At 41.7% G+C, this 26,868-nt stretch overlaps 1 protein-coding gene across 1 annotated transcript in view; it reads left to right on the forward strand.

Annotated features, from left to right (window-relative positions):
• Positions 1–26,868, forward strand: part of LOC147750852 (protein NEDD1-like) — a 590,100-nt gene that overhangs the window by 305,186 nt on the left and 258,046 nt on the right. The window contains exon 11 of the mRNA XM_086937113.1: positions 13,994–14,125. Within this exon, the coding sequence (XP_086793239.1) occupies positions 13,994–14,125 (132 nt within the window). The remainder of the gene's footprint in view (positions 1–13,993; positions 14,126–26,868) is intronic.

Here is a 26,868-nt window from a genome sequence, read left to right on the forward strand (position 1 = left end):
GCTAAGCCAGGTAAACTTAGTACCAGTGACCAACTAACCATTCTGACTCGAAACATAAATGAACTGGCCAACAAGAAAAGGAGGATTGGTAACCCAATACCTTTGCAGAAAGGAATTTAAAATTACTCTCCTGCAAGAAACTCCCTTATTAAAAACATAGTATAAATTCCTCGGATAAGGAAATATACTTCAGTTACTCTTGGTGGGTTTACTTGGAGCAATGCTGGCTAACAAATTGCCTTCCTTTAGAGTGGAAAGAAATCTTGTCTGAACACACAGGACGCTGAGGTATAGGTATTTACAACAAGTGGGACAGAAGGGACCTCAAATATTAATATATATATATGCATTTCCGTAGAGGCCCACATAGCATAGAGTAAGCCCACTACCCATAAAGAATGAACAGATTGGCAGACTGTACCAGAGCCGCTGATGATCCTGTGCAGCCAGCAAAAGTTTCATGGACTGCCATTACTCCCAATTCTGTTTTGCACAGGTCACTCTCTAAATAAGTTTATTTATCTGTCCCAATGGTTGTGTCACTAAAATACCTGTACCAGGAGCATATCAGATTATTTCAGAAGGACGCATCAGAATTGGAAAGAGACCTAGGCAATGAGGTGGAGATTAGATGCATGGAAACTGCAGCAGGTAGCAGTTTGGGCCATATTATAGGATATGACAGATTATCTTGGATCTGGTCTAAGACAGTGTAACTTTGTGGGAGTCTTGCAAATCATTAGTAATAGGAAAGAGCAAAACTTTAGGGAATATCACCTCTATAATAAGAGGGACAGAAAAGAATGTGTCTTGACTGAATTAGAGATGTGAAGGCTAATGCTAATGAGAGAGAAGTATTACAACAACAAGAATGCAGTGACGAGCATATTACTTAAGCACACAAAGTGGTGGACAAAGCTGGAAAATCACTAGAATGGTTGAGCAGGAGAAAAGATGAGGTTATATGGGTTTCAAGTAGAGTTAGTAAAAGACACATTGATGTCTAGATCACCTGAGCATTCATGTCCTAATATGCAGGCTTGTACCGTTCCAGACAGACACTTGGCCAATTACAAAATGGGACCCCAGTGCTTTCCTGATACATTTTGTTACTCTGGCTCACACCTGCTCAACCTACTCAGTGAGACTAAGACAGTAGGGAAGCTGCCACTGGACCTCAGACAAGCAGTAATTGTAGTTATACTAATAGAGGTAAAACCTAGCAGCTGCTGCTCAGTTTACTACCATGTTTCACTTGTTCACTTGTCAGTGTGGAGACGAACGTATGAGCCAAAGCACTAGCTAATAGGTTATTGAATTTTATTATAACCGTGATAAATCAAGTTTTATCATGCAAAAAACCACCACGTTAAATCTCCAGAGATTTTATAAATGGCTAAGCAACCAGTGTTTAGGGAGAAAACACCTAGAATCCTCTCCTTTGATGCCAAAACTGCTTTTGATCTAATTGATTGGTGATGGTCTATCTCTAATATTCTGTGGGCTTGACTGGATCTTCTAGGCAAGGGCCCCCCTCCTCAGTCCACTGCAGTGTGTAGGACCTCTGGGAAGCTCTATCTATTTCTTAAAATTTGGTAGGGGTGCAGGTAAGAGATATTCCCTCTCCCCATTCTAGTTTGCTATGGGAGTAAAGCCCCTGGCAGGACCATGGACGTTTGTTCCAGAGTTGGGACAGAGGCTAAGATTAAACTATTTGTGATCATATCCTTCAATATGCTACAGACCCTTTACACTCAATAACAGATCTATTCTCAATCTCCTGCGAATATTGGCAATATTCTAGTCTAAATGTAAACTCCTATAAATTAACTCATGAACAACAGAAGGATTAAGATTCCAAGCAACTGATGTACTCTTGACAGCTTCAGGTAACAGGGTATGGAGATCACAAGGCAGACAGTGGACTTCTTTAGGTGTAGTAGTATGCTTTAGAATGGAACTGAAATGATGGTACAACTCTCAATCTCTTTGATGGGAAGAGCAGCAATCTTTAAAATTATAACTCTTCCTAAATTGCTGTATGCGCAGCAAAATGATCATATGCATTTCTGGAGGAAGAATTGGAATTTGGTTTGTGCTCTGTAATATGAAGTGGCTGGTCTCCACAGGTAGCACTGGCAGTTACATAGACCAGTCTATGATGGGGGAATAGCTCTTCCAAATATAAGCCTACTACAGGGCATCCCACGTCTGGTTGTAAATGATTAGGCATGGGCCTGAGAGATAAACCCTCAATATGCCTGGATAGATTAACTATGAGCAAAATCTCATATTTGCACTATTTATATGGCTGGAAACATGTCAGCATACTTCCAAAAGCCACACGATCAACCACATCGGCATGGCAGATGGTTTGCACCAATGTGTTTGGGCAAAGTTATGCTGTTCTAATACGAGCAAAGGATGTGCCATGGGTTTCTTTTATTCATTACAGGTTGGCTTGGATAATTTTTTTGCAATCCAAAGCTGTATTACTATGGCTAAAATAGTAAAAGGCTTTTGTTATTTTTCAGCCCAAAGTAGATTACACTGGCTAATCCTATGCCAAAAGACATTACGGTAAAAATGGAAAAAGGTTTTGTTAACTTTCTAGTTTGGTATGCATGGCACTGTGCTAATCCTATGCTTAAAAACTCTGCCTTAAACAAAAGGTTTGAGCATATTTAGAGTCTCGGTGGTGTTTTAGAGTGTCCCATATCAGTGTATATCATCTATGTTATGGTTCCTCATTCCTCACTCCTCATCCATACTTCTCTTTTCTATTTCTAATACAGAATCCCTACTTCTCTTTCCTACGTCTTAGCCACTATCCCTAATGTGTGTACCTCCTTCCTATCAATTCTCTTCACTTCTCATCCATCATCTCTATTTCATTCCTACTTCTCATCCATCATTCATACTTCTCTTCCCTACTTCTTTTTAACATCCCTACATTTTTAGTTTTTTCAGTGGCTAGACCAATAGAATCCAGCTCTGTTTCTTAACTCAAATTGCCTGTTACCAACCAATCAGTGTGAAGGTGTGTTTCACATTATTGAACGTATGTTAGTATGACTGAGGGACAAGGAATGAAAAGTATGGATGGTGGATGAGGAATGAGAAGGAGGGAGCAACATATTGATGAGAAGTAGTGATAATAAATAGGGATAATAGATGAGAAGATGGGATGAGGAGTAAGGAAGATGGTTAAGAAGAAGGGGTGACATGTAGGAATCGTAGATGACAAGTAGGGATGATGGATGAGAAGCAGGGATGCAAGAGATAGTTAGGTGAAAATGTCAGTTAAAACATACAATTTTAAACCTACAAAACCATTGAAAATTACCAGTTATATGTATCTAAAGTAGCTATAACCTCATGCCATTAGTTAACTATAGCTAGCCTTACCGCCTTACACAGTGTTGTCATCAATTAATTCAATTCAGATGTTGTCATGTTATGAATAATGTCATAGCACATTGCATGAGTGATGTAATATGGGAAGGTAATTAGCAGTGTGTGGCAAGGGTGCTAATTAGTTACTTTAGGACACAAAACATAGTTACTTGAGGTAACGATAATTGGTGAATTTCAGTGGTTTTGTTCAAGTAAAACGGTATGCTTTGAATGACATTTTCCACATAACTATAATGTCCCTGTAACTTTTTTTTCTGGGGTGAAATTTTATGGTAATTTTTTTAGTGTAAAATAACATAAAATTACAATGCCTGTCACGTCATTTCAAGCACGTATATAAATACGAAGACGAAGCTTCACAAAATTTACAAAAGATTCTCCTTTTTGGTTCTGCTAATACATTGAAAGTTTCGGGGTGGTCCTCAAAGCGGGGGCCAAGAAAAAAGGGGGTTCCAAAAACATATTTCCCCCATGTTAAATCTATAGGGATTTTTCGTTTTTTGAACACAACTACAGCCTGAATCGAATTACACCAAATTTGGGAGAAAGCTCAATGTTGGACCAGAAAGCATGCTTTTTGTATTTTTATGTAAATCTGTTCAGTTGTTTCAGAGGTTTTCAAGTTTAAAAAATATAGATATGTGGAAGCCCAAAAGCCTACTAAAATTGGATTGGCTGCCAACACCAACCAGGATTTGTTGGCAGCCATCTTGGGACCAATATACATAATAGCACCCCTTTAAAATGTATTGTAGTGAATGGCAGGTTTTGAGGGTCACAAAAAGTGGAACGTATAAACGTCGATAACCAATTTTTGTTACAAAATATATCATTTGTTGATGGTACCATACTAATTTTAAGAATAGTGGTTTGTTCTAAGGTGATTTTACATCTTGAAAAAGCCTTCCACTGGGATTTCATGAATCATGTTTGAGGGAAGACTGTTTTCTCATGATCTTCCCATAGAGGTTATGGAAGGTGCTCCAGAAGCTAAAATGCAGAGCATATTTTCTGTAAATTTGCACAATCTTTCTCAGCTATATGAACATGAAGGCTGACATTGTCAGTAAAGCATGTGCTTCCAACAGGAGCAGCCTGTCAGTTGATTCCCTTGTGTTCTACTGCAATCTCCCAGAGTTTTCAAAAGAACAACTAGAGCGCTAACATTGTTCCTTATGGCTAAAGTATGGCACACTTGAAGCCATGTTGATTGAATCAAACTGGTAGAACTTAAAACATTTACTTTAGTAAGGAACAAAATGAGAAAGTACAGTTTGTCAAAGAAATTATGGTCAGCGCTGTTGAAAGAAGAAATAGGACACATTTTAAGTGAGTTCTCAAATATTTTCTGTTGTATCCTAGCAACAGGTCCTGCCTTTTTGTTAAGGTTACATTCCTCCAGAGTTCTGGAAGGTGGATCAGTGAAGAGGAGACTGTTGCTGCTGGATAGACGTGTCTAGGGGTCGTTCCTCCTTAGTTAATAAAGTTCCTATTACTATAATACTTGTCTGCGCCTCTTAAAAATGGCAACGAGGAAGGGCTAGGGCTTTCCTGAGGGAAGTCTGTATAAAGTGAACCCCTGGACAACCTGGTGATCTTACTGTCAGTTGGTCCTGGATAACTGAAGTGGTGTTGTTGCTGCATTACACCTGGGTATTTGTCCAGATATCTGAACGACGTCGAGTGAGGGATTGCAGTGAGGGCTATGCGTCATATTGAGACAAGCCAGAGGCATTGTGCTGTATTTTGAAATCGGCGCCTGAAGTTCTGCCAGTGATCTACATGCTTGTGGGTTCTGTGCCACAGACGGAAGTCAACTGTGTTGTGCAGCACTGAATACATCGATTCTGCCGAGCCTTAATGTCACCGATTCCGCCAAGCTTTAATGTGCCAAATGTACCGGTAAGCTGACTGTTAAGACCAGTGATTGCGGAGTCCTGCTGGGCGTTGTGTGGTGCTTTGAGTTAGACTGCCGGTGTTTAAGGCAGAGCATGTAATTTGGCCAGACCGGAGTGCCTAACCACTATTTAGCCCAGAGTTACTGTTAAACTCAGAGCCTAACTACCAAAGTGTACTTGAACTTGTTATTTTTTAAAACCAAGCTCACCGGGTAGTTCTGGCGCTTCTTTGTCTGCTGCATTTCTCCGTTCTGATGCCTCTTGTCCGCTGCACATCATAGTGAGAAAGAGGCACAGCTGTGTAGTCCACTGCTGCGAGGCTCCGGCGTGTTCCCACATCATATTGAGGAACACATACAGTGCAGCGTGAGCAACACAGTGTGTGCATCGGGGGGAAGACGTCATGGGAACTGGATGCTGCAACAAGAAGTAATTGAAAAGTGAAACTGACAGTGTATTGAGGAGGAAAAACAAGAAGGAACCAACAGTGTTTAGCGTGCAAGTTGTGACTGCTGATCTGAGCAACGTTGACCATGGTGACCACTTTAATTATGTTGATTTGTTTTTTCCCCTTCTTTGTGGATATTTTTGTCCGTGTTCCTGATACAATGGAGGCACCATCCTGTCCACACACCTATGTCGTGTAGTTCCTATATTCCCAATAGGCGCTGCGCATTGGAATAACATAAACAGCAGTGTAGATGTAGGACTAAGGTCATCTAGGTCTCTACTGACTATGTTAGACTTAATTAGTTTTGCCAGCTAGCTCAGAGGTCACTTGAAACTTTCTCGAATGAATAGGGAGGGGTTAACTTCCTTGATTTAAACAAGAAGGGATTAGCTTCTGAAAACCATATAACATGACAACTTTGCTCCCCCAGAATAAGAAGTATATCTCCAGAGTCGTGTGAAAACAATATACAGCTATTTCACTCAGTCAATCGTGCATGCTTAATTTCACCAGGGTGCAGAGAAATAGAGAGACGGGCGTTTTCAATAAAAGGTGTTATTTTATTGAGCAGTCTTCTTTCTCATGCAAGAGAAATGAATTGCCACAATTGCAATACCTATCATGAAGTAAAGTAAATTGATACTTGTATAGAGCACTATTCACCCGCAAGAGTCTCAAGGCGCTTGTACGAATACTGCTGTGGAACCCATCCTGGCTTTCCCTGTGAGGTGTCCACTCCTGGGCACCCCCAAGGTGGAGGCCAGGCATCCTTAGCATTGTGGGGGCCGTTGTGGAGATTAAGCAAGCTGTTGCCCAGAGTTGCAGAGTGGGACTCCGTGATTGGAATAGGCACTGAGGTGAGAATTATCAGGTCCGTGGAATTTTTTTGAGCCAGAGACCCGCCGAGGCGGGGAATTGAACCTTGGTCTCGGGCTAGACCTATGCATCAGGGTCTGCCGCTCGAACCATTGAGCCACACTTCTCCACCGTACTTACAATAAAAAGAGTATTATGAAATAATACTGTAAAAGCATTGATATGGTTTCTTAGCCATATGATACTTTAAAACGGATAAAATATTTACATACATGAAATCATTGACTAACGAACGCAACTGGTGCTTCTAAGATACGCCTACCCCGGTGTACCTGACCTAAGCCTAATACGTGGGAAGGAGTAAGTAAGTTGCAGTTTTAAGTTAAGTTGGGTTTTTGCCAAGAATCTGAATCAAGAATTCTCTTTAACGTTTGAATCAGCTCTATACCTTGGTTATAGAATGAAGGAGGTCTTGTATCTCATTCTCAGGACTCGATCTCCCAGTAACCCACAAGGGTGACTGGAAACACCTGAGCTGGATTTCTTGGCGTGAGAAAAGGCAGCTTCTTTTCCCGGTGTGTCAAAGGGAGGGACGGCTTCCTTCAGCTCTCGCATCAGCTGGGCTTCGGATAAGTAGATATCCGCTCTGCTCCACACCACCGCGTGTTGCTTAACCCCTTCCATGCTCATGACGAGCTCAGCTCGTCATGCAGTACACTGGTCGTGTGTTTATGACGAGCTGAGCTCGTCATGAACAATGGATTCCAAGGATTTTCAGCACAGAGGGGGAATTGCTGCAGCAGTCAAGGTGTTAAGGCAAGTGTTGGTATATTTATACCTGGAAGGTGCCGTGTTTGACGTAAGGTTGGACATAAGACGTCAATAAAAGATGTCACTAAGAACCGGCCGTTCTTTTAGTGCTTGCAGGAGTTCTATGACAAATCAAAACACGGGGAATTCCTAGGTTGCTGGAGGTTTGGTTTGTTGAAAGAACTCGTTGTGCTCTCTAGGAGTCTAAGGAAGTAGCCTTGACGTATTTGGGCTGCATGGGCTATGACTAAATATGGGTATGACTCTTATGCCTTTATAAGGACATGATTTAACCATATAAGGGCATAAATCTGGAATATTTAATTAGGGTCCTAGATACATTCACAACACCCACTCCACGTATAATGTCCATCGTTACTAAATACTAAGCAATATATGAACATATAGGTATGCATGTATTTTCCAGCCCACCCCAAAATACAATGGATGCATTTGAAATGGTGTAGATACACGAAAATGAGTATTATACTGTACGTTTTCAAGCAGAGTTATCATTCAGGAAATGCAAATATAAATATTGGCCGAATGAATTGCGAAAATTACTTTTATGAAATGGCTCTGAATACAGAAAAAAGGTCGAGATCATTTCATCACATAGTTATACAAGATTGTACATATGCTAGAGGCTGATTCAAAATATTGTCTCTAGAGTCTCTAAAAATAGAAGTTCTGTTCTCTAAGAATAATTCTACTTTAAGCAGAGTACCATGTGCCAAAAAAATGGTAAATATTTTGGAAATCTGGGAAAAATCATTTCGTTCTCGGGAAGGGAGAAAAAAAATAGTTCCACTGTTTTTTTAGAGTTCTGTTTATCAAAACTAAAGGCCAAATTCAGAGTTAAGGGAACGCTGTGAGCTCGCTCTTTCAAATATTATCCTCGTTGTTAGGGGAGAACATTACTACTAATAGGCCAGCAAAAAATGCGTCTACAACAGTAGGTGAAAGTTGGGCCAACTCCGAAAAGGTGGAAATAGTGTATATGTGCGATGCATTGCCATCATCGATGTCAGGATCAGCAATGTTCACAGAAGGTTGTACCTGTGTGGTGCCGCTTTCATTTTGTACCTCACCGCCACCTAATCGTAATGGTGAAGTCTCAACGAATGTCGTCATCAGAATAGGTAGCCGCTGGGGACAACACTTTGCATGAGTCATTACAGGACAAAGCAAAGCATCAATATCCATTGGTACTGCTGATGGTAGTGTAAGACAAACGTCCAACACGCATTCTTCTCCACATAGCAGACATCGGAGCACAGCTAAGATGCAATTTTGCCAAATTGGTCTGAATGAAAGAAACCAAGGAGTGACCACCCTGTGAATACAGGCACCATCCAGCAACTCGACGTCTGCTTTGCCGCCGCCTCTCTTGCCAGAGCCCGAGCCCAGAGCCCAACGAGACCCAGACTCCCAGACATCTCAGAGCCCGATCCACAGTCCTTGAAAAGAAGAGACTCGTGGAGGCACCGAGAGACGTGGGACCGGATATCTCAAAAGACCCCCGAGAAGCTGACTGCGCAGCACTCGAGGCACCCTCGATGCTGTGCTTTAGGGTTTGAGAAGCCCCACCACCGAGCAGCATTTGCACCGAAGATCAGCCCCCCAGCATCTCCACGATCTGTGCGGGCCCTTTTTCACTTTGCCACTGGACGTGCCATCCCGGCCACTTGCCACGTGGCTATTGGCCATCTGGGTGACGAAACCTACAAACAACACTGCTGGTCTGGTTGCTCCAGACTGGCCCTCACTCCCCTGAAAAGGAGCACCCACTCTGACCTTGCTGGTCTGAGTGAGAAGCTTGCAACGATTCCTGTGTGGCTTGCTTAAGCCAAGGCCTGATTTCTCTGATCAAGAAGCAGACACCGCCATCAGCGAGAGCCTGCGTGGGACAGCTCGGGACCGACGCCTGGACGTCCTCGACCTCTTCGTGTCCACGTGGCTGCAGAGACAATCTTCACCTCTTCGCCTGTTTGCACCCGACATCGCCTGGTTCCATCCTGGTTCCACGGTAGTCACTAGCTAGTGACTTTGAACATTGTCCCCTCTGCTTTCAGGTCTTCACCTCTTCAGATCCACCCTTGGATCCACCGGAACTCTCCTCGACGACCCGCCTGCAGCATCTTCATCTTCAGGCACCATCGACCTGCGTGACGAAACCCGACACTACTTTGCACCTGTGCACCTGCTTCCTGTGGGTGAGGTAACTCAGCAACTCCGGTGCTCCTGCACTGGTACACACCTCTAGTGTATTTGTCTAAAGTTTCGTCCTCCTAGGTCAGTCGGAAGGTTCCTTAAACTGTAACTTTATAACTGTTACGCACCATTGACATTGCATTGGTACATGCGTGTGCTTTCAGCACTGCACCCGAGTCCCGCGGGCCTTTCCCGACTTCTTCACTGTTAGTCCCGAACAGCTCCAGCGATTCCCCAGGCCCCAGGCCTACTTCCTTCCCGATAGGTGGTTCTTATACCACTATTTTAGTATATGGTTTAGGTGGCCCCTAGGGCTCATCCATATTGTGCAACTTTTGTATATTTAAACTGTGTTTTGTTTAAACGCATTTGCTTCTGTGCTCATAAAGAGTATAGGGGATATTTGTAGTAAATAAATATATATATATTTTCAATATATATATCTGTGTGGTGTCCTTTCATTTGGTATTCAAGGGGATTGTGTATGCTAAAACAGCTTGCTTCACATGCCTTTACAGAGTTTAGCCTAAGACTGCTTTGTCCACGCTACTAGGATAGCTGGTCTATAAGGTTGACTTACAACCAATCATCATAAGGGTTGCTTGGCATGGTTCAAGGTGATCACTAGAACTAGTGAGCATCATATACCAGGCCAACTTCTCACAGTACAGACTCAACCATGAAGGCTTCAACAAAGCGTTATACAGGGTTGCTAAAATTAGAAAACATTTAAGTTCTACATGAGCAGCAAAATCAAGAGGGAATTGGAAAGTATCCCTAGTATGTTCTATTGTTCCATATTTTTATTGTGTGCTCGAATGCCCATAAGCGTTTTGGTGCTAGCTAATAAACCAGAAAGAGAATAAGCAAAGGGCACTAATAAGTGGAAAACAACCAGGTTTTCAGAAACTTCCTGAAAAGCAAAAGACTAGGCATCGGTTTGATGAAAAGTGGGAGTTTGTTTCAAGCTTTCATAGCATTCAGCACAAAACCTCTGCCACCCCAAGTAGCGAGCTTAAAGCTAGGCACTACGACCATTTTGGCAGTACCTGAATGTAGAGCTCTGGCTGTAAGATACCAGGTAAATCTTTTTTTATGACAAAGAGCTTTATGAGCAATGCAAAGTGATTTAAAAAGTATCCTTTGCCTTACAGGCAACCAATGAAGTTTCCTAATAGAACTTGACACAGAATGGTACCTAGGAATTTTGAAAGGCAAACTAGCAGCCGCGTTCTGCAGAGTCTGGAGTTCACTGAGAACAGTTTGATGGGCATTCAGATAAAGCTCATTGCTGTAATCAATCTTAGTTAACACCTGAGAGGTGACTACAGTATTCTGATGATTGGCACGAATAAACAGTAAGATCCTCTTAATCAGTCTCAGAGTACAGTATGTGGCAGAGGTGACCGTATTAACTGGTCATAATAGGATAATTTATCGTTAATTAGAACTCCATGGAAAAGCAGGGGAAAGTCTTCTAAAAATATCTCATATCTGTCTCAACCCCAAAATCAAGTTGTTTTTTTTACACAATTCTTTCATAACAAATTAGTAAAACAGCCAAATCATCATTCATGTTATGATCAAAAGTAACAACACTGGGAAAAATCAGAACGATGAACGTCATTACCTTAACACTTAGGCACTATCCTATTTTATGAAAGCATTCAGCATCTTCCATGCTACTGCCATCCAGAGATGTTTGAAAAAAATATAGAACTATTCCAACAACGAAGCTTCACACAGATGAATATGACCAGGCCTAGCAATGTAACTACAGTAGAAGAGTCTTGAAGTTGCAACATATTAGGAACACAAAATCGAAAAATTTGCATTCACAACAGTGGAAATAAACCATTATATCAGTTGCTTTCTTCTGCGGAACATGCAAGCAGAGAAGATGCGTATGCGTACAGGATTGCAGGAGGGAATACAGGAGTGAATGACAGAAACAACATCCATTTTTATCCAAAAGAGATTTTCCCTATTTATGTGGCATAACGGAATCACATTAATGCACACTTCTATTCATCAGATTAAACTAATTTCAACTGTAATCATATGCTTATTGGATCCAACATAAAAATGATTATTATATAAAAATATAACCTTTGAAATAAAGCTACCATACGGGCTCTTGTATAGTGCACGTACATCCGTGAGGATCAACGTGTGATGTTGATCAGTGGATTCATATAAATTGTGAGCAGAATGGAATCATAACCCTAGTTCATTTAGTCTGAAAACAGATATTCAACCCTTTGGTAGTCTAAAGAGCTATTTTTTGAAAGTAGAAATACTTATAGAATTCATGTTAATGTTCTCCCTAACTTTGTGGACAACCACTTCAGAGCGACATCCCTGTTCGAGCGTATACACAAGCTCCTGCCAATTGTCTGTGCCGTTCATGCCATTTCTGGAAGAGACCGAAAAATATAATTGTGCGACCCATGGTAAAAAAAAAGATCAATGAAAATATTCGGTTTTGATGGACTGGGTAGATTATGTGTATTTTAGTTTCATTTTAGTAATACCAATACACTTTCCTAAAGCTCAACTTTGTTTTTGTGTTTTTGAAGGTTGGTAGATTGTAGGAATGGGTCATTGCTAATAGCCGCTATGTATTAATACAGTGCAGTAGCTGTATTGGAAGTGTTTGACAAAACTTCGAAAAGCAGCACCACTTCCTGCAGCAACAAGTTAATTTGCTCAATCACAGTGGAGGTTTTTTGCTGGCTTCAGAGATGCAGTTTCATGACTTAATATATCCATTGGTAGTGGAGCCTCTCCAATTAACTTTCCCTTATTGTCACCACCAAAAATAATTCAGTTCAGACAGTCTGGACTCAGAACAATAGATATTATGCTCTAAAATTCATAAATCCGAGTAAATTTAGATTATTCAAGTGTCACCAATGGTACCGCAGGTATTTTCTGCTGCCAAACTGTGTTTTTTTTGATCACCTGATTCCTCAGTTCCTGGGTCCCTCGGAGATGCTGTGCAGACTGAGGCAGCATGCAGCGGATCAAGCCCACATCAAGGGACTACATTCTGGTGAGGGAGAACACAGGGCAAAGGGCCTCGAGTTCACAAACTTGATAATATCATCTCGAAATCTGTACCGCTCTTTGTCCTGAAGAATGCAATATGGCCTTTCTAAGTAAACCCGTACCTCTGTAACACATGCACGTTTCTGACCATTGTGTTTTAATAATGGTACATTTATATGAGAAATATGGACATGATTGTTTATTCCATACAGCTTGGATAGACAAAATCTGGTAATCATATCTGTCAAAACTAGTGCAGATAAAGTGGATATGAATGTAGCATATGTATGTTGCTGGTTGCGTCAAAAGACAGGAGGAACATAACATGTTAGTTTTTGTGTTTTGGGATCGTTTTAACACATGAACATGTGTATATCTTTTGTGAATACTTTAATAATAAATATAACATAGGTATTTAGGTCATGGATTAAGTAATGTACATTCTAAATGGGAAACGGCCACTACAACGAGGCCGTTTCCACGAATACCATAACCACGCATGCAGTACAACGCATGCGTGGTTACCACGAAAGCCTTTACCACGCATACCTTTACTAATTAATGGTTTTGATAATGTTTTGAAAGTACTGTGTTTTTACGAGACCAGTACCAAATCATTGAAGATAGCTGATTAACCTTTTTTTCAATTTCAAGTTGCATTAAGACCAGGCACTTTCCTAGCTAACTACAGTATGTGGATTTTGGACTGCATAAAACATTTACCAGTCTGCTTCGTAGCTAGGTAACCGCGCACACGTTCTTATTGACAAAGGGTACCTCGGCACATAAAGCCAATATGCTGTTTGAGAACGTTTGTAAGTCAGCAACATGAGCATCTTCTCCTAACTTGACAAGACACTCTCACATGGAAATTAGCATCTTAAGTAGGACATATAGTCCCCAAGAACCTCTGCAGATGAAGCTCTGGCACCAGCTCCCCACCCTTGTACACTGTTTGAAGTTAATTGAAATGGAATAAGAGAAGACTCAAAGACTAGATGGCCTTTTAGGTGAGAGGTGTGTAATGTTTTAAGCATGTGAATATATGAGATGTGTGAAGATATTGCTGGATAATCACAAAAACCTCTGAAGGATTTATTTCATGCCATCCAGTCACACATGAACACCCCCCCCCCGCCCCCCCACGAGTTACTTATTTCAAAAAAGGGGTTCCTTACACCGTGGTCTTCTAATCCAATATCCAGTCAATATTCGAATCACTGGTTGCAGAGAGGGTGCTTTTCCGTACACTTGATTTAAATAAAACTTTAACTTTGGCTTCGAAATGATTAATTTTCTTACTAAATAGTTTATCTCCTCACTTAATTTGTTTCAGGTACATCGTGCAGAGAGAGCCTAGATGGAAAGTCTTCAAATGAAAAGGAGTTCGAAAAACATGTTGAGTCACAATTTAGAGATATTTACAGGAGGAGTAGTTTATGTGACGTTTTCTCTCCATTCGCAAATGGTAGGTTTTATACATACTTTATACATAGATACATGATGGTTTGATTTTTCATATTTAGAGGTGTTATTTTAGTTTATGCATAGCTTAACGTCAAATGATTTTGTTAAAATGTAACAAAATTAGATTGACCCAATAGTTGACTGTAGTTAATATGACTTAAGTCTCCGGCTTAGTACTTCTGTGTTTCTAGAATACATGTATTGGAGCATCATCACTGAGAAACCACACATTTATTTAATACAAAAGAAGACATGCTTTAGTTTACTCCTATTTTGCCTCAAATTTGAAAGACAAATTATTTTTAATAAAAGTTCGGACATGGTAATGCATTTATATAGTCTGTTGTTATCCACTTTCCCTCTTCCTCACACAGCCCCCATGATGTTTTTTCACGAGCATTGTGAAAGGTTCAAGTACCAAAATGGTGTTGTACAACGATTCACAGTCTGCCCTGAACGTTTTTGAAAATGGCTCCCTCTAACCTTAGTGGGAGCATGGATTGGACTTTTTGGGACATGAAGTACTTATCATATAATGGATGAAACCAAGATTGTATACAAAGCTGTGTTTTTGAGACCTTTGGGTTTACCATAATTTGTTCTCCATCACTTAACTTGAAAGCAGCCCATATTTACCAAAACCTTGGTCCGTTACAAAGTTGGAACAAGATCTAGAAATCACACTTAATATGATGAACCAGCAAGTGTCGAAGCTTAACTGAAACAATTCAATAGTTTTTTTATTTTTTTGAAAACTTTTATTGACATTTCAACAAAATACAATCATGGGCCTATAACCCCCGGGGCTGGTCGCTAAACAGTAAGGTTGACAGAGAACAAATATTAAATCACATGAAGCACCTCGGGGAGCAGAATCACCATATTAACGTACTCTTGGTCATTGAACAGCACAATTAGAAAAACAGGATATAAAAGGTTTTCATTTTATAATATAAGATGGAAGAATCAGGTGCCATACAATTTCCCAGCAGCGAAAAATGGCAGGCAGATTAATAAACGTGTCAACAGTAAACTGCAATCGGTCAAATCAATGGCGCTGAAACAAATGGTTCAGGATATGAAGGAGTATTGCGGTCAATTTGCTCCTGCTAGCCACCTGCCCTAAGACCCAGAGAACACCACAAAAATTGAGGCACTGATGAAAAAGCAGTGGTCAATAAACCCACTGCACTGACCCAGAAAAAGAAAAAGACAAAGAAAGGTAAGAGAAGAGAACAAAGGCCATAGAAACAAATTAAAAACAAAAAATCCCCTCCCCCCAACCCCCCACCCTGCACCCCTGCATATGACTACGGCCCCCCCCAGCAGTGTACCTGTCGCCCGAGAACCAAACCCGAAATATAGAAGAAGCAGAGAAAAAGAAGAAAGAAAGGAAACCCCACCCAACGGGGAAGTGGAGGAGGGCGATAGTCTCTGCGCTCCCGGTCTCTCCCCCCCGCCCTAACAAAGGGGCCCCCCGAAGCCAGCACAAATAAAGTGGACCACCCCACGAAAATACCCCGGGGGAACCACAAACCCCCGCCCCGGAATCCGTCTGTTGATGAAGCAGTCTCGTTACCAATAGATCCATCGCAAACAATTTAACCCACATTGTCAGCCTTGGCCCCGTCTATCAAAGTTGCCGAGTCCCTCGGATAAGTAAAGCCCCATCTCCCGAAAGTCAAGAGTCACACAGTAGCAGTCAAAGCTTAGGCCAGCAAATGGGAGAGGAATATCAGATCCCAATATACACGGCTTGCACAAACGATGTCCCTCCCCGTCTCCGACACCAAGCATCGTTACATCCGCCATGTTGGGAGACCGATTAGGGAGGGGGTGCCACTCGTTCCGATACAGATTGTAGTGTAGGCCAACAGTGTCCAGGATGGGGGAAGCAGTGAAAAGTTCCGAGAACTGTAGGACCGATGTTTCCGAGAACTTAAGAGAGTCATCAATCTCAGCACACACGATGAGTTCCATTTCTTCGGGGGCAGGCACAGCTTCCAGCACCGGGTCCAGACGCGCCACTAGGGCGTCCAACAGGAGGCAAGTCGGCTGCCGGGTCTCACAAAGCAAATCAGGGCTTGCTACCGGTCCTATGATCCCATCTGCTGCCGACAGCAAACGATTGACCTGGGCCCCTCATCATCGCGCGAAGCGCCGCCAGTTCCACCATTACCATCCGCAAGGAAGGGCCACATTGAGCCCGTTCCGCCAAGTTCAACATGTCCGCCGGCATAACGATCCCCACGGAGAGACACCTCCTCCGGGGCAGGATACACCAGGGCAGAATCAAGCCGTGAGGGACGGGCCAGCAGTACGCAGCAACGCGCAGCGGGACCCCCACCCCGGGGCACCAGCGGTGCAAGTGCCGGGCCACCGGGCCGGGGTCCCCTTCGACGCAGCACCGCGCGCCACCCGTCACCCCACCTCAGGCACAGCACCAGGCAGCAGATGGTTGCGAAATAGTCCAGTGAAATTTTCAAAGTTCCAAGGACCGGACCCTACCACTCTCCTCTCCGTTGTTGTTCACTTTGGACCCGGGTAGACCAGCAATCGAGACCCCGGCTTCCAGTCTGAGTTAGGCCTCAAACCATTTTCGATGTTAATTCACCCCAGAACATCCGAAAAATTCCGTGGTCACACCATCGGGGTGCCGACTAGTTCACCCACACGAATCCGGGGCAGGAGATCAGGATATTCGACAGGATAAGCGAGCATAGGACGGAGGTCAGCAGAGCCGGGAGACTATGCGGCCATCTTGGTTGGTGTCGTAGCTCCTCCTCCTGGAACAATTCACTTGTTATGTTAAACTCATAGGAATACAGATATGCTTCCACCACAAGATTTCGTAATTTACTTTACAGACCTCATCAGGTCCATTATTCTCCCCCACACCCTTGCTCCTAGTGGGTTTACCCATGGGGTTCTTGCTGATGAGGAAAGGAGGATGCAATTCTTTACAGGATTTCATGCCATGGCCCAATAGAGATTTTTATAAGTAATAATATTTTTATGTATTGGAATCAAATGTTTTGGAAATCTGGAAACAAGTGCAAGAAGTTGATCATTCTTTCATTTGCATCTTAAAATAGACTCCATCTTACTAGACTGGGGGTCAACATGCATGTTGCCATGCTATAATTATTACTCAGTATGAGGAATATACATCACAAATACTTTACCATGAGCAATGAGCAATTTTATAATCAATCAGGGGATTTAAGCACTCTACCCACCCATGAGTATATAATGGCTAAAAAGATCACTTGACCAGCAACAGAATAACTCAAGTCATTTGTGGGTGTGACTGATTTAATAGCATTCCATGTTAATGACACTCCAAATGCTCGTTATTCTGACCTGCATCTCATGTGCTGTTTCCTCCTTCAATGAGCACATCAAATTTCTTGATTCAGAACCATCCCAGAGCCTGTTGGCTTTCTGGCATCTTTAATTGTCCACATATGGAGTACAAGCCTGGTATTGGACCCACTAGCACAGTTTTCTTCTAAATAATTTGTGCTCCTTCTGCCAAGCCTCAGTCAATGAATCAATTCACTGGGATAGGGTACACTGGGGCTTTGTCCTGCCTTTTCTTGTCTGTCCGTTTGTTCTTCTTTGTTCCTCACTCCAGTATTCTTCAGTTTAACCAGTGTTATTTGGCCTTTCCTATAACACCTTTTTAGGTGCATTTTTATGTTCTCTCAAAATACAACATTTCAATGTTTTGGGGGCTCCCTTATATTGAGGTCATTTGTTTTTGGGATCCATTTTTCTTTCAAAAAAGGGACCTGGATCTGCTCCTCTGATATCTTTTGACATGTCTAACACCCTTAAGAATGTTGCCATCTTTCTTACAAACCCTCTCTTGTGAAGGTCACACATTAAAGTTCTCTTTGCCAAACTTGCTGTTCTGCTTTATCGTGTTCTTGTCTATTTTATGAAGCAGTTCGAAGTTAAAAAATTTAGAAACAGATACAGTTCTTGTATAAATCTTCCACAATAGGGATACATGTATGATACATGTATGATACATGTATGAATTGTGCTTATGCCAGAGAGGACAGAGGATCGACCCCCTTAGGCCTTTCTAGAAAAATGGATATGCACCCTTGGGAGCGAGAAGTTGAGTGCCCGATTTGTCATAGAGCAAGTCCATAGATCCCTACGAGAAACCACTTTCAAGAGCTCGCCTAACCTTTAATTGCAAAATTATTCGCCTACAGGGACAGAGCATTGAAAACGGCACATAATCCAGGTTGATTTCTCACAAATTGTGTTTTTTCTGGATTGTACTGGAAAATCCAAAGAAGCAAAGAAAATCCTTTGAAGACGTTAAGAAACATTTGGGCAATGTAACTAGACTATGTGCTTTTCCCATATCCTGCTGTTATTACATGTCCGGAATACTTTTTGAGGACATAACATAAAGTCATTTTTAAGTTTTAGTAATTGTTTAGGGGGCTGAGTGGGGGTTGAGAGACCATTCGCATATTGGGGCGTTGAGCAGCTTGAAACCTGTGGAATGGAAAAGTTGGTTGGAAGTGATTCACCATCCATTTGGAATTATTCTCAGTTAAAGCTTGTTCTGATGTTTTTAAGGTAAAAAGCATGACATTTAGGACATGACAAAGGTCAGTGATTAATTTGACCACTGTAATCCCATTATTTGCAAAATCTTGCTAGGTGAAGTTGATTGAAACTTCACTTCGCTAAGCCAGGTAAACTTAGTAGCAGTGACCAACTAACCATTCTGACTTGAAACATAAATGAACTGGCCAACAAGAAAATGAGGATTGGTAACCCAATAACTTTGCAGAAAGGAATTTAAAATTACTCTCCTGCAAGAAACTCCCTTATTAGAGACATAGTATAAATTCCTCACATAAGGAAACATACTTCAGTGACTCTTGGTGGGTTTACTTGGAGCGCCAGCGAAGTGACAATGCTGGCTAACAAATTGCCTTCCTTTAGAGTGGAAAGAAATCTTGTCTGAACACACAGGGGGTTGAGGTGTAGGTATTTACAACAAGTGGGACAGAAGGGACTTCAAATATTAATATATATATATATATATATATATATATATATATATATATATATATCACATATATATTCACTTAAAAAACCATAGGTTTCAGGCCTTATATAGTTAGGAATTAGCATTTAAAAAACCATTGAAATTGCTCCTACATAGTTAGTTGTACTAACTATATTTCACGCACCCGCAATCCACTGCTGATAATGTCACATATTACATCATTCATGACATGGTCAGTGACATCACTGATGACTTCACTGATGACATCCCAGATGACTTCACTGATGACAAGTGAGATATATATATATATATATATATATATATATATATATATATATATATATATATATATATATATATATATATATATATATATATATATATATATCCAATCTGTCTCCAAAGCACTTTCCGTGCAGACAAGAAAAACGGGACACCAAAATGACGCCACAGCCAGACTTGCAATAGTTTCACGTGATGAAGTTTATTCGTGCATGCAGGGTGCAAAGCCTCGTCAAACGCGTTTCGGGCATCGGCTGTGCCCTTGCTCACTGACAAATTGCCATAGCCTGTCCACCATTTAAATATACATGATATTACAAAATGCGCGCCAAACTCGCTGTGTGGTAATGGTCATTAACACAGACAACGGACTTATGTTGTGGAGTGCTTCACTGGGAATGAATGAACAGTTCCGCCATTTTGGAACGGTGTGCACAGGTCATTGCCCGATATAATTATAATGCGGAAAAAACACTATTTAACAAATTAGATATGCCAGACATGACGTATAAAAATTCGTACATCATATAAATGCTAAAATATTCTTTTTTATGCGTAGCTGGAGTCAATAAATAGTGCGGGCGAAGGGTGCATATAATTATATACAAGATGTACCCATGTGTTGGACACAAATTTAGGAATGCAATACATTGAAAATAGAGTTTCGTTTGTTCATTTGTCGACATAAATATAAAAGTCTGTTATTTTGCAGTTTTTTACAGATGTATGTAATAGAGGCAATTATACTGTACAAATACCCGTATTACTCTATGCATACACAATGCAAAAAATGTATATATATATATATATATATATATATATATATATCCATCCATTTCCGCAGAGGCCCGCATAGAGTAAGTCCGTTGTCCCTTGAAGAATGATGTGATGGCAGTGGACATGAACAGATTGGCAGACTGTACCAAGGCATCTGATGTTCCTGTGCAGCTAGCAAAAGTTTCATGGGACGCCATTACTCCCAATTCTCTGTGGTGCACAGGTCACTCTCTAGATAAGTTTATTTATTTGTCTCAATGGTTGTGTCACTAAAATACCTGTACCAGGAGCATATCAGATTATTTCAGAATGACGTATCAGAATTGGAAAGAGACCTAGGCAATGAGTTGGAGATTAGATGCATGGAAACAGCAGCAGGTAGCAGTTTGGGCTATATTATAGGATATGACAGATTATCTTGGATCTGGTATAATTCAGTGTAACTTTGTGGGAGTCTTGCAAATCATTAGTAATAGGAAAGAGCAAGACTTTAGGGAATATCATCCCTAGAATAAGAGGGACAGAAAAGAATGTGTCTTGACTGAATTAGAGATGTGAAGGCTAATGCTAATGAGAGAGAAGTATTACAACAACAAGAATGCAGTGACAAGCATATTACTTAAGCACACAAAGTGGTGGACAAAGCTGGAAAATCACTAGAATGGTTGAGCAGGAGAAAAGATGAGGTTATATGGGTTTCAAGTAGAGTTAGTAAAAGACACATTGATGTCTAGATCACCTGAGCATTCATGTCCTAATATGCAGGGTTGTACCGTTCCAGACAGACACTTGGCCAATTGCAAAATGGGACCCCAGTGCTTTCCTGATACATTTTGTTACTCTGGCTCACACCTGCTCAACCTACTCAGTGAGACTAAGACAGTAGGGATGCTGCCACTGGACCTCAGACAAGCAGTAATTATAGTTATACTAATAGAGGTAAAACCTAGCAGCTGCTGCTCAGTTTACTACCACATTTCACTTGTTCACTTGTCAGTGTGGAGACAAAAGTATGAGCCAAAGCACTAGCTAATAGGTTATTGAACTTTATTATGACCATGATAAGTCAAGTTTTATCATGCAAAAAACCACCACGTTAAATCTCCAGAGATTTTATAAATGGCTAAGCAACCAGTGTTTAGGGAGAAAACACCTAGAATCCTCTCCTTTGATGCCAAAACTGCTTTTGATCTAATTGATTGGTGATGGTCTATCTCTAATATTCTGTGGGCTTGACTGGATCTTCTAGGCAAGGGCCCCCCTCCTCAGTCCACTGCAGTGTGTAGGACCTCTGGGAAGCTCTATCTATTTCTTAAAATTTGGTAGGGGTGCAGGTAAGAGATGTTCCCTCTCCCCATTCTAGTTGGCTATGGCAGTAAAGCCCCTGGCAGGACCATGGACTTTTGATCCAGAGTTGGGACAGAGGCTAAGATTAAACTATTTGTGATCATATCCTTCAATATGCTACAGACCCTTTACACTCAATAACAGATCTGTTCTCAATCTCATGCGAATATTGGCAATATTCTAGTCTAAATGTAAACTCCTATAAATTAACTCATGGACAACAGAAGGATTAACATTCCAAGCAACTGATGTACTCTTGACAGCTTCAGGTAACAGGGTATGGAGATCACAAGGCAGACAGTGGACTTCTTTAGGTGTAGTAGTACGCTTTAGAATGGATGCGAAATGATGGTACAACTCTCAATCTCTTTGATGGGAGGAGCAGCAATCTTTAAAATTATAACTCTTCCTAAATTGCTGTATGCGCAGCAAAATGATCATATGCATTTCTGGAGGAAGAATTGGAATTTGGTTTGTGCTCTGTAATATGAAGTGGCTGGTCTCCACAGGTAGCACTGGCAGTTACATAGACCAGTCTATGATGGGGGAATAGCTCTTCCAAATATAAGCCTACTACAGGGCATCCCACGTCTGGTTGTAAATGATTAGGCATGGGCCTGAGAGATAAACCCTCAATATGCTTGGATAGATTAACTATGAGCAAAATCTCATATTTGCACTATTTATATGGCTGGAAACATGTCAGCATACTTCCAAAAGCCACACGATCAACCACATCGGCATGGCAGATAGTTTGCCCCAATGTGTCTGGGCAAAGTTATGCTGTTCTAATACGAGCAAAGGATGTGCCAGGCGTTTCTTTTATTCATTACAGGTTGGCTTGGATCATTTTTTTGCAATCCAAAGCTGTATTACTATGGCTAAAATAGTAAAAGGCTTTTGTTATTTTTCAGCCCAAAGTAGATTACACTGGCTAATCCTATGCCAAAAGACATCACGGTAAAAATGGAGAAAGGTTGTGTTAACTTCCTAGTTTGGTATGCATGGCACTGTGCTAATCCCATGCTTAAAAACTCTGCCTTAAACAAAAGGTTTGAGTCTCGGTGGTGTTTTAGAGTGTACCATATCAGTGTATATCATCTAAGTTATGGTTCCTCATTCCTCACTCCTCATCCATACTTCTCTTTTCTATTTCTAATACATAATCCCTACTTCTCTTTCCTACGTCTTAGCCATTATCCCTAATGTGTGTACCTCTTTTCTATCCATTCTCTTCACTTCTCATCCATCATCTCCATTTCATTCCTACTTCTCATCCCTACTTCTCTTCCATCATCCCTACTTCTCTTCTGTCATCCCTACTTCTTTTTAACATCCCTACATTTTTTGTTTTTTCAGTGGCTAGACCTATAGAATGCAGCTCTGTTTCTTAACTCTAATTGCCTGTTACCAACCAATCAGTGTGAAGGTGTGTTTCACATTATTGAACGTATGTTAGTATGACTGAGGGACAAGGAATGAAAAGTATGGATAGTGGATGAGGAATGAGAAAGAGGGATGCAACATATGGATGAGAAGTAGTGATAATAAATAGGGATAATGGATGAGAAGATGGGATGAGAAGTAAGGAAGATGGTTGAGAAGAAGGAGTGACAAGTAGGAATCGTTGATGACAAGTAGGGATGATGGATGAGAAGCAGAGATGCAAGAGAAGTAGAGATTTCACCCGGAAAAAAGTTACAGGGACATTATAGTTAGGTGATAATGTCAGTTAAAACATACCATTTTAAACCTACAAAACCATTGAAAATCACCAGTTATATTTATCTAAAGTAGCTATAACCTCATGCCATAAGTTAACTATAGCTAGCCTTACCGCCTTATACAGTGTTGTCATCAATTAATTCAATTCATATGTAGTCATGCTATGAATAATGTCATAGCACATTGCATGAGTGATGTAATATGGGAAGGTAATTAGCAGTGTATGGCAAGGGTGCTAATTAGTTACTTTAGGACACAAAACATAGTTACTTGAGGTAACGATAACTGGTGAATTTCAGTTGTTTTGTTCAAGTAAAGCGGTATGCTTTGAATGACATTTTCCACATAACTATAATGTCCCTGTAACTTTTTTTTTTCTGGGGTGAAATGTATGGTTATTTTTTTAATGTAAAATAACATATTATTACAATGCCTGTCACGTCATTTCAAGCATATATATAAATACGAAGACAAAGCTTCACAAAATTTACAAAAATTTACCCTTTTTTGGTTCTGCTAATACATTGAAAGTTTCGGGGTGGTCCATCAAGCGGGGGCCAAGAAAAAAGGGGGTTCCAAAAACATATTTCCCCCATGTTAAATCTATAGGGATTTTTCGTTTTTGAACACAACTACAGCCCGAACCGAATTACACCAAATTTGGGAGAACGCTCAATGTTGAACCAGAAAGCATGCTTTTTGTATTTTTATGTAAATCTCTTCAGTTGTTTCAGAGATATTCAAGTTTAAAAAATATAGATATGTGGAAGCCCAAAAGCCTACTGAAATTGGATTGGCTGCCAACACCCACCAGGATTTGTTGGCAGCCATCTTGGGATCAATATACATAATAGCACCCCTTTGAAATGCATTGTAGTGAATGGCAGGTTTTGAGGGTCACAAAAAGTAGAACGTATAAACGTCGATAACCAATTTTAGTTACAAAATATATCATTTGTTGATGGTACCATACTAATTTTAAGAATAGTGGTTTGTTCTAAGGTCATTTTACATTTTGAAAAAGCCTTCCACTGGGATTTCATGAATCATGTTTGAGGGAAGACTGTTTTCTCATGATCTTCCCATAGAGGTTATGGAAGGTGCTCCAGAAGCTAAAATGCGGAGCATATTTTCAGTAAATTTGCAGAATCTTTCTCAGCCATATGAAAATGAAGGCTGACATTGTCAGTAAAGCATGTGCTTCCAACAGGAGCAGCCTGTCAGTTGATTCCCTTGTGTTCTACTGCAGTCTCCCAGAGTTTTCAAAAGAACAACTAGAGCACTAACATTGTTCCTTATGACTAAAGTATGGCACACTTGAAGCCATGTTGATTGAATCAAAGTGGTAGAACTTAAAACATTTAATTTAGTAAGGAACAGAATGAGAAAGTACAGTTTGTCAAAGAAATTATGGTCAGCACTGTTGAAAGAAGAATTAGAACACATTTTAAGTGAGTTCTCAAATATTTTCTGTTGTGTCCTAGCAATAGGTCCTGCCTTTTTGTTAAGGTTACCAGCACTCCAGAGTTCTGGAAGGTGGATCAGTGAAGAGGAGACTGTTGCTGCTGGAAAGTCGTGTCTAGGGGTGGTTCCTCCTTACTTAATAAAGTTCCTGTTACTACAATACTTGTCTGCGCCTCTTAAAAATGGTGACAAGGAAGGGCTAGTGCTTTCCTGAGGGCAGACTGTATAAAGTGAACCCCTGGACAACCTGGTGATCTTACTGTCAGTTGGTCCTGGATAACTGAAGTGGTGTTATTGCTGCATTACTCCTGGGAGTTGTCCAGACATTTGAAGGACGTCGAGTGAGGGATTGCAGTGAGGGTTATGCGTCATATTGAGACAAGCCAGAGGCATTGTATTGTATTTTGAAATCCACACCTAAAGTTCTGCCAGTGATATACACGCTTGTGGGTTCTGTGCCACAGACGGAGGTCAACTGTGTTGTGCAGCACTGAATACACCGATTCTGCCGAGCGTTAATGTCACTGATTCCACCAAGCTTTAATGTGCCAAATGTACCGGTAAGCTGACTGTTAAGACCAGTGATTGCGGAGTCCTGCTGGGCGTTGTGTGGTGCTTTGAGTTAGACTGCCGGTGTTTAAGGCGGCAATTGCAAAACCAACAAGTGATGGACTGAATGTGGATCAATGTCACACACTCCCCCAGTCAAAAGATCTGGGCCCAAATCCATCGTTTTTTTGCACTCCACACCACCCTGGGTTAGACAATGGCGATATGCAAATCAGCTCTGACCCTGTTGCCCCATGGGAACAGTCCAGTCCGAACTACAAAAGCCATGTCCTTCCCAGAACGGAATCAAGCATCCGAGGACCGGACCGGTTTCGAGGTAACACCTCTCATCAGCCCGGCTAGCTTGACTCCAAGTGGTGTGGAGTGCCTGGGACCCACGTCTGGGCATCCCCAGCGCACTTAGGGCGGCAATTGCAAAACCAACAAGTGATGGACTGAATGTGGATCAATGTCACACACTCCCCCAGTCAAAAGATCTGGGCCCAAATCCATCGTTTTTTTGCACTCCACACCACCCTGGGTTAGACAATGGCGATATGCAAATCAGCTCTGACCCTGTTGCCCCATGGGAACAGTCCAGTCCGAACTACAAAAGCCATGTCCTTCCCAGAACGGAATCAAGCATCCGAGGACCGGACCGGTTTCGAGGTAACACCTCTCATCAGCCCGGCTAGCTTGACTCCAAGTGGTGTGGAGTGCCTGGGACCCACGTCTGGGCATCCCCAGCGCACTTAGGGCGGCAATTGCAAAACCAACAAGTGATGGACTGAATGTGGATCAATGTCACACACTCCCCCAGTCAAAAGATCTGGGCCCAAATCCATCGTTTTTTTGCACTCCACACCACCCTGGGTTAGACAATGGCGATATGCAAATCAGCTCTGACCCTGTTGCCCCATGGGAACAGTCCAGTCCGAACTACAAAAGCCATGTCCTTCCCAGAACGGAATCAAGCATCCGAGGACCGGACCGGTTTCGAGGTAACACCTCTCATCAGCCCGGCTAGCTTGACTCCAAGTGGTGTGGAGTGCCTGGGACCCACGTCTGGGCATCCCCAGCGCACTTAGGGCGGCAATTGCAAAACCAACAAGTGATGGACTGAATGTGGATCAATGTCACACACTCCCCCAGTCAAAAGATCTGGGCCCAAATCCATCGTTTTTTTGCACTCCACACCACCCTGGGTTAGACAATGGCGATATGCAAATCAGCTCTGACCCTGTTGCCCCATGGGAACAGTCCAGTCCGAACTACAAAAGTCATGTCCTTCCCAGAACGGAATCAAGCATCCGAGGACCGGACCGGTTTCGAGGTAACACCTCTCATCAGCCCGGCTAGCTTGACTCCAAGTGGTGTGGAGTGCCTGGGACCCACGTCTGGGCATCCCCAGCGCACTTAGGGCGGCAATTGCAAAACCAACAAGTGATGGACTGAATGTGGATCAATGTCACACACTCCCCCCCAGTCAAAAGGTGTTTAAGGCAGAGCATGTAATTTGGCCAGACCGGAGTGCCTAACCACTATTTAGCCAAAAG

The sequence above is a fragment of the Lissotriton vulgaris genome, chromosome 1_1, assembly GCF_964263255.1.
Source record: "Lissotriton vulgaris chromosome 1_1, aLisVul1.2, whole genome shotgun sequence".
Classification (NCBI taxonomy): domain Eukaryota; kingdom Metazoa; phylum Chordata; class Amphibia; order Caudata; family Salamandridae; genus Lissotriton; species Lissotriton vulgaris.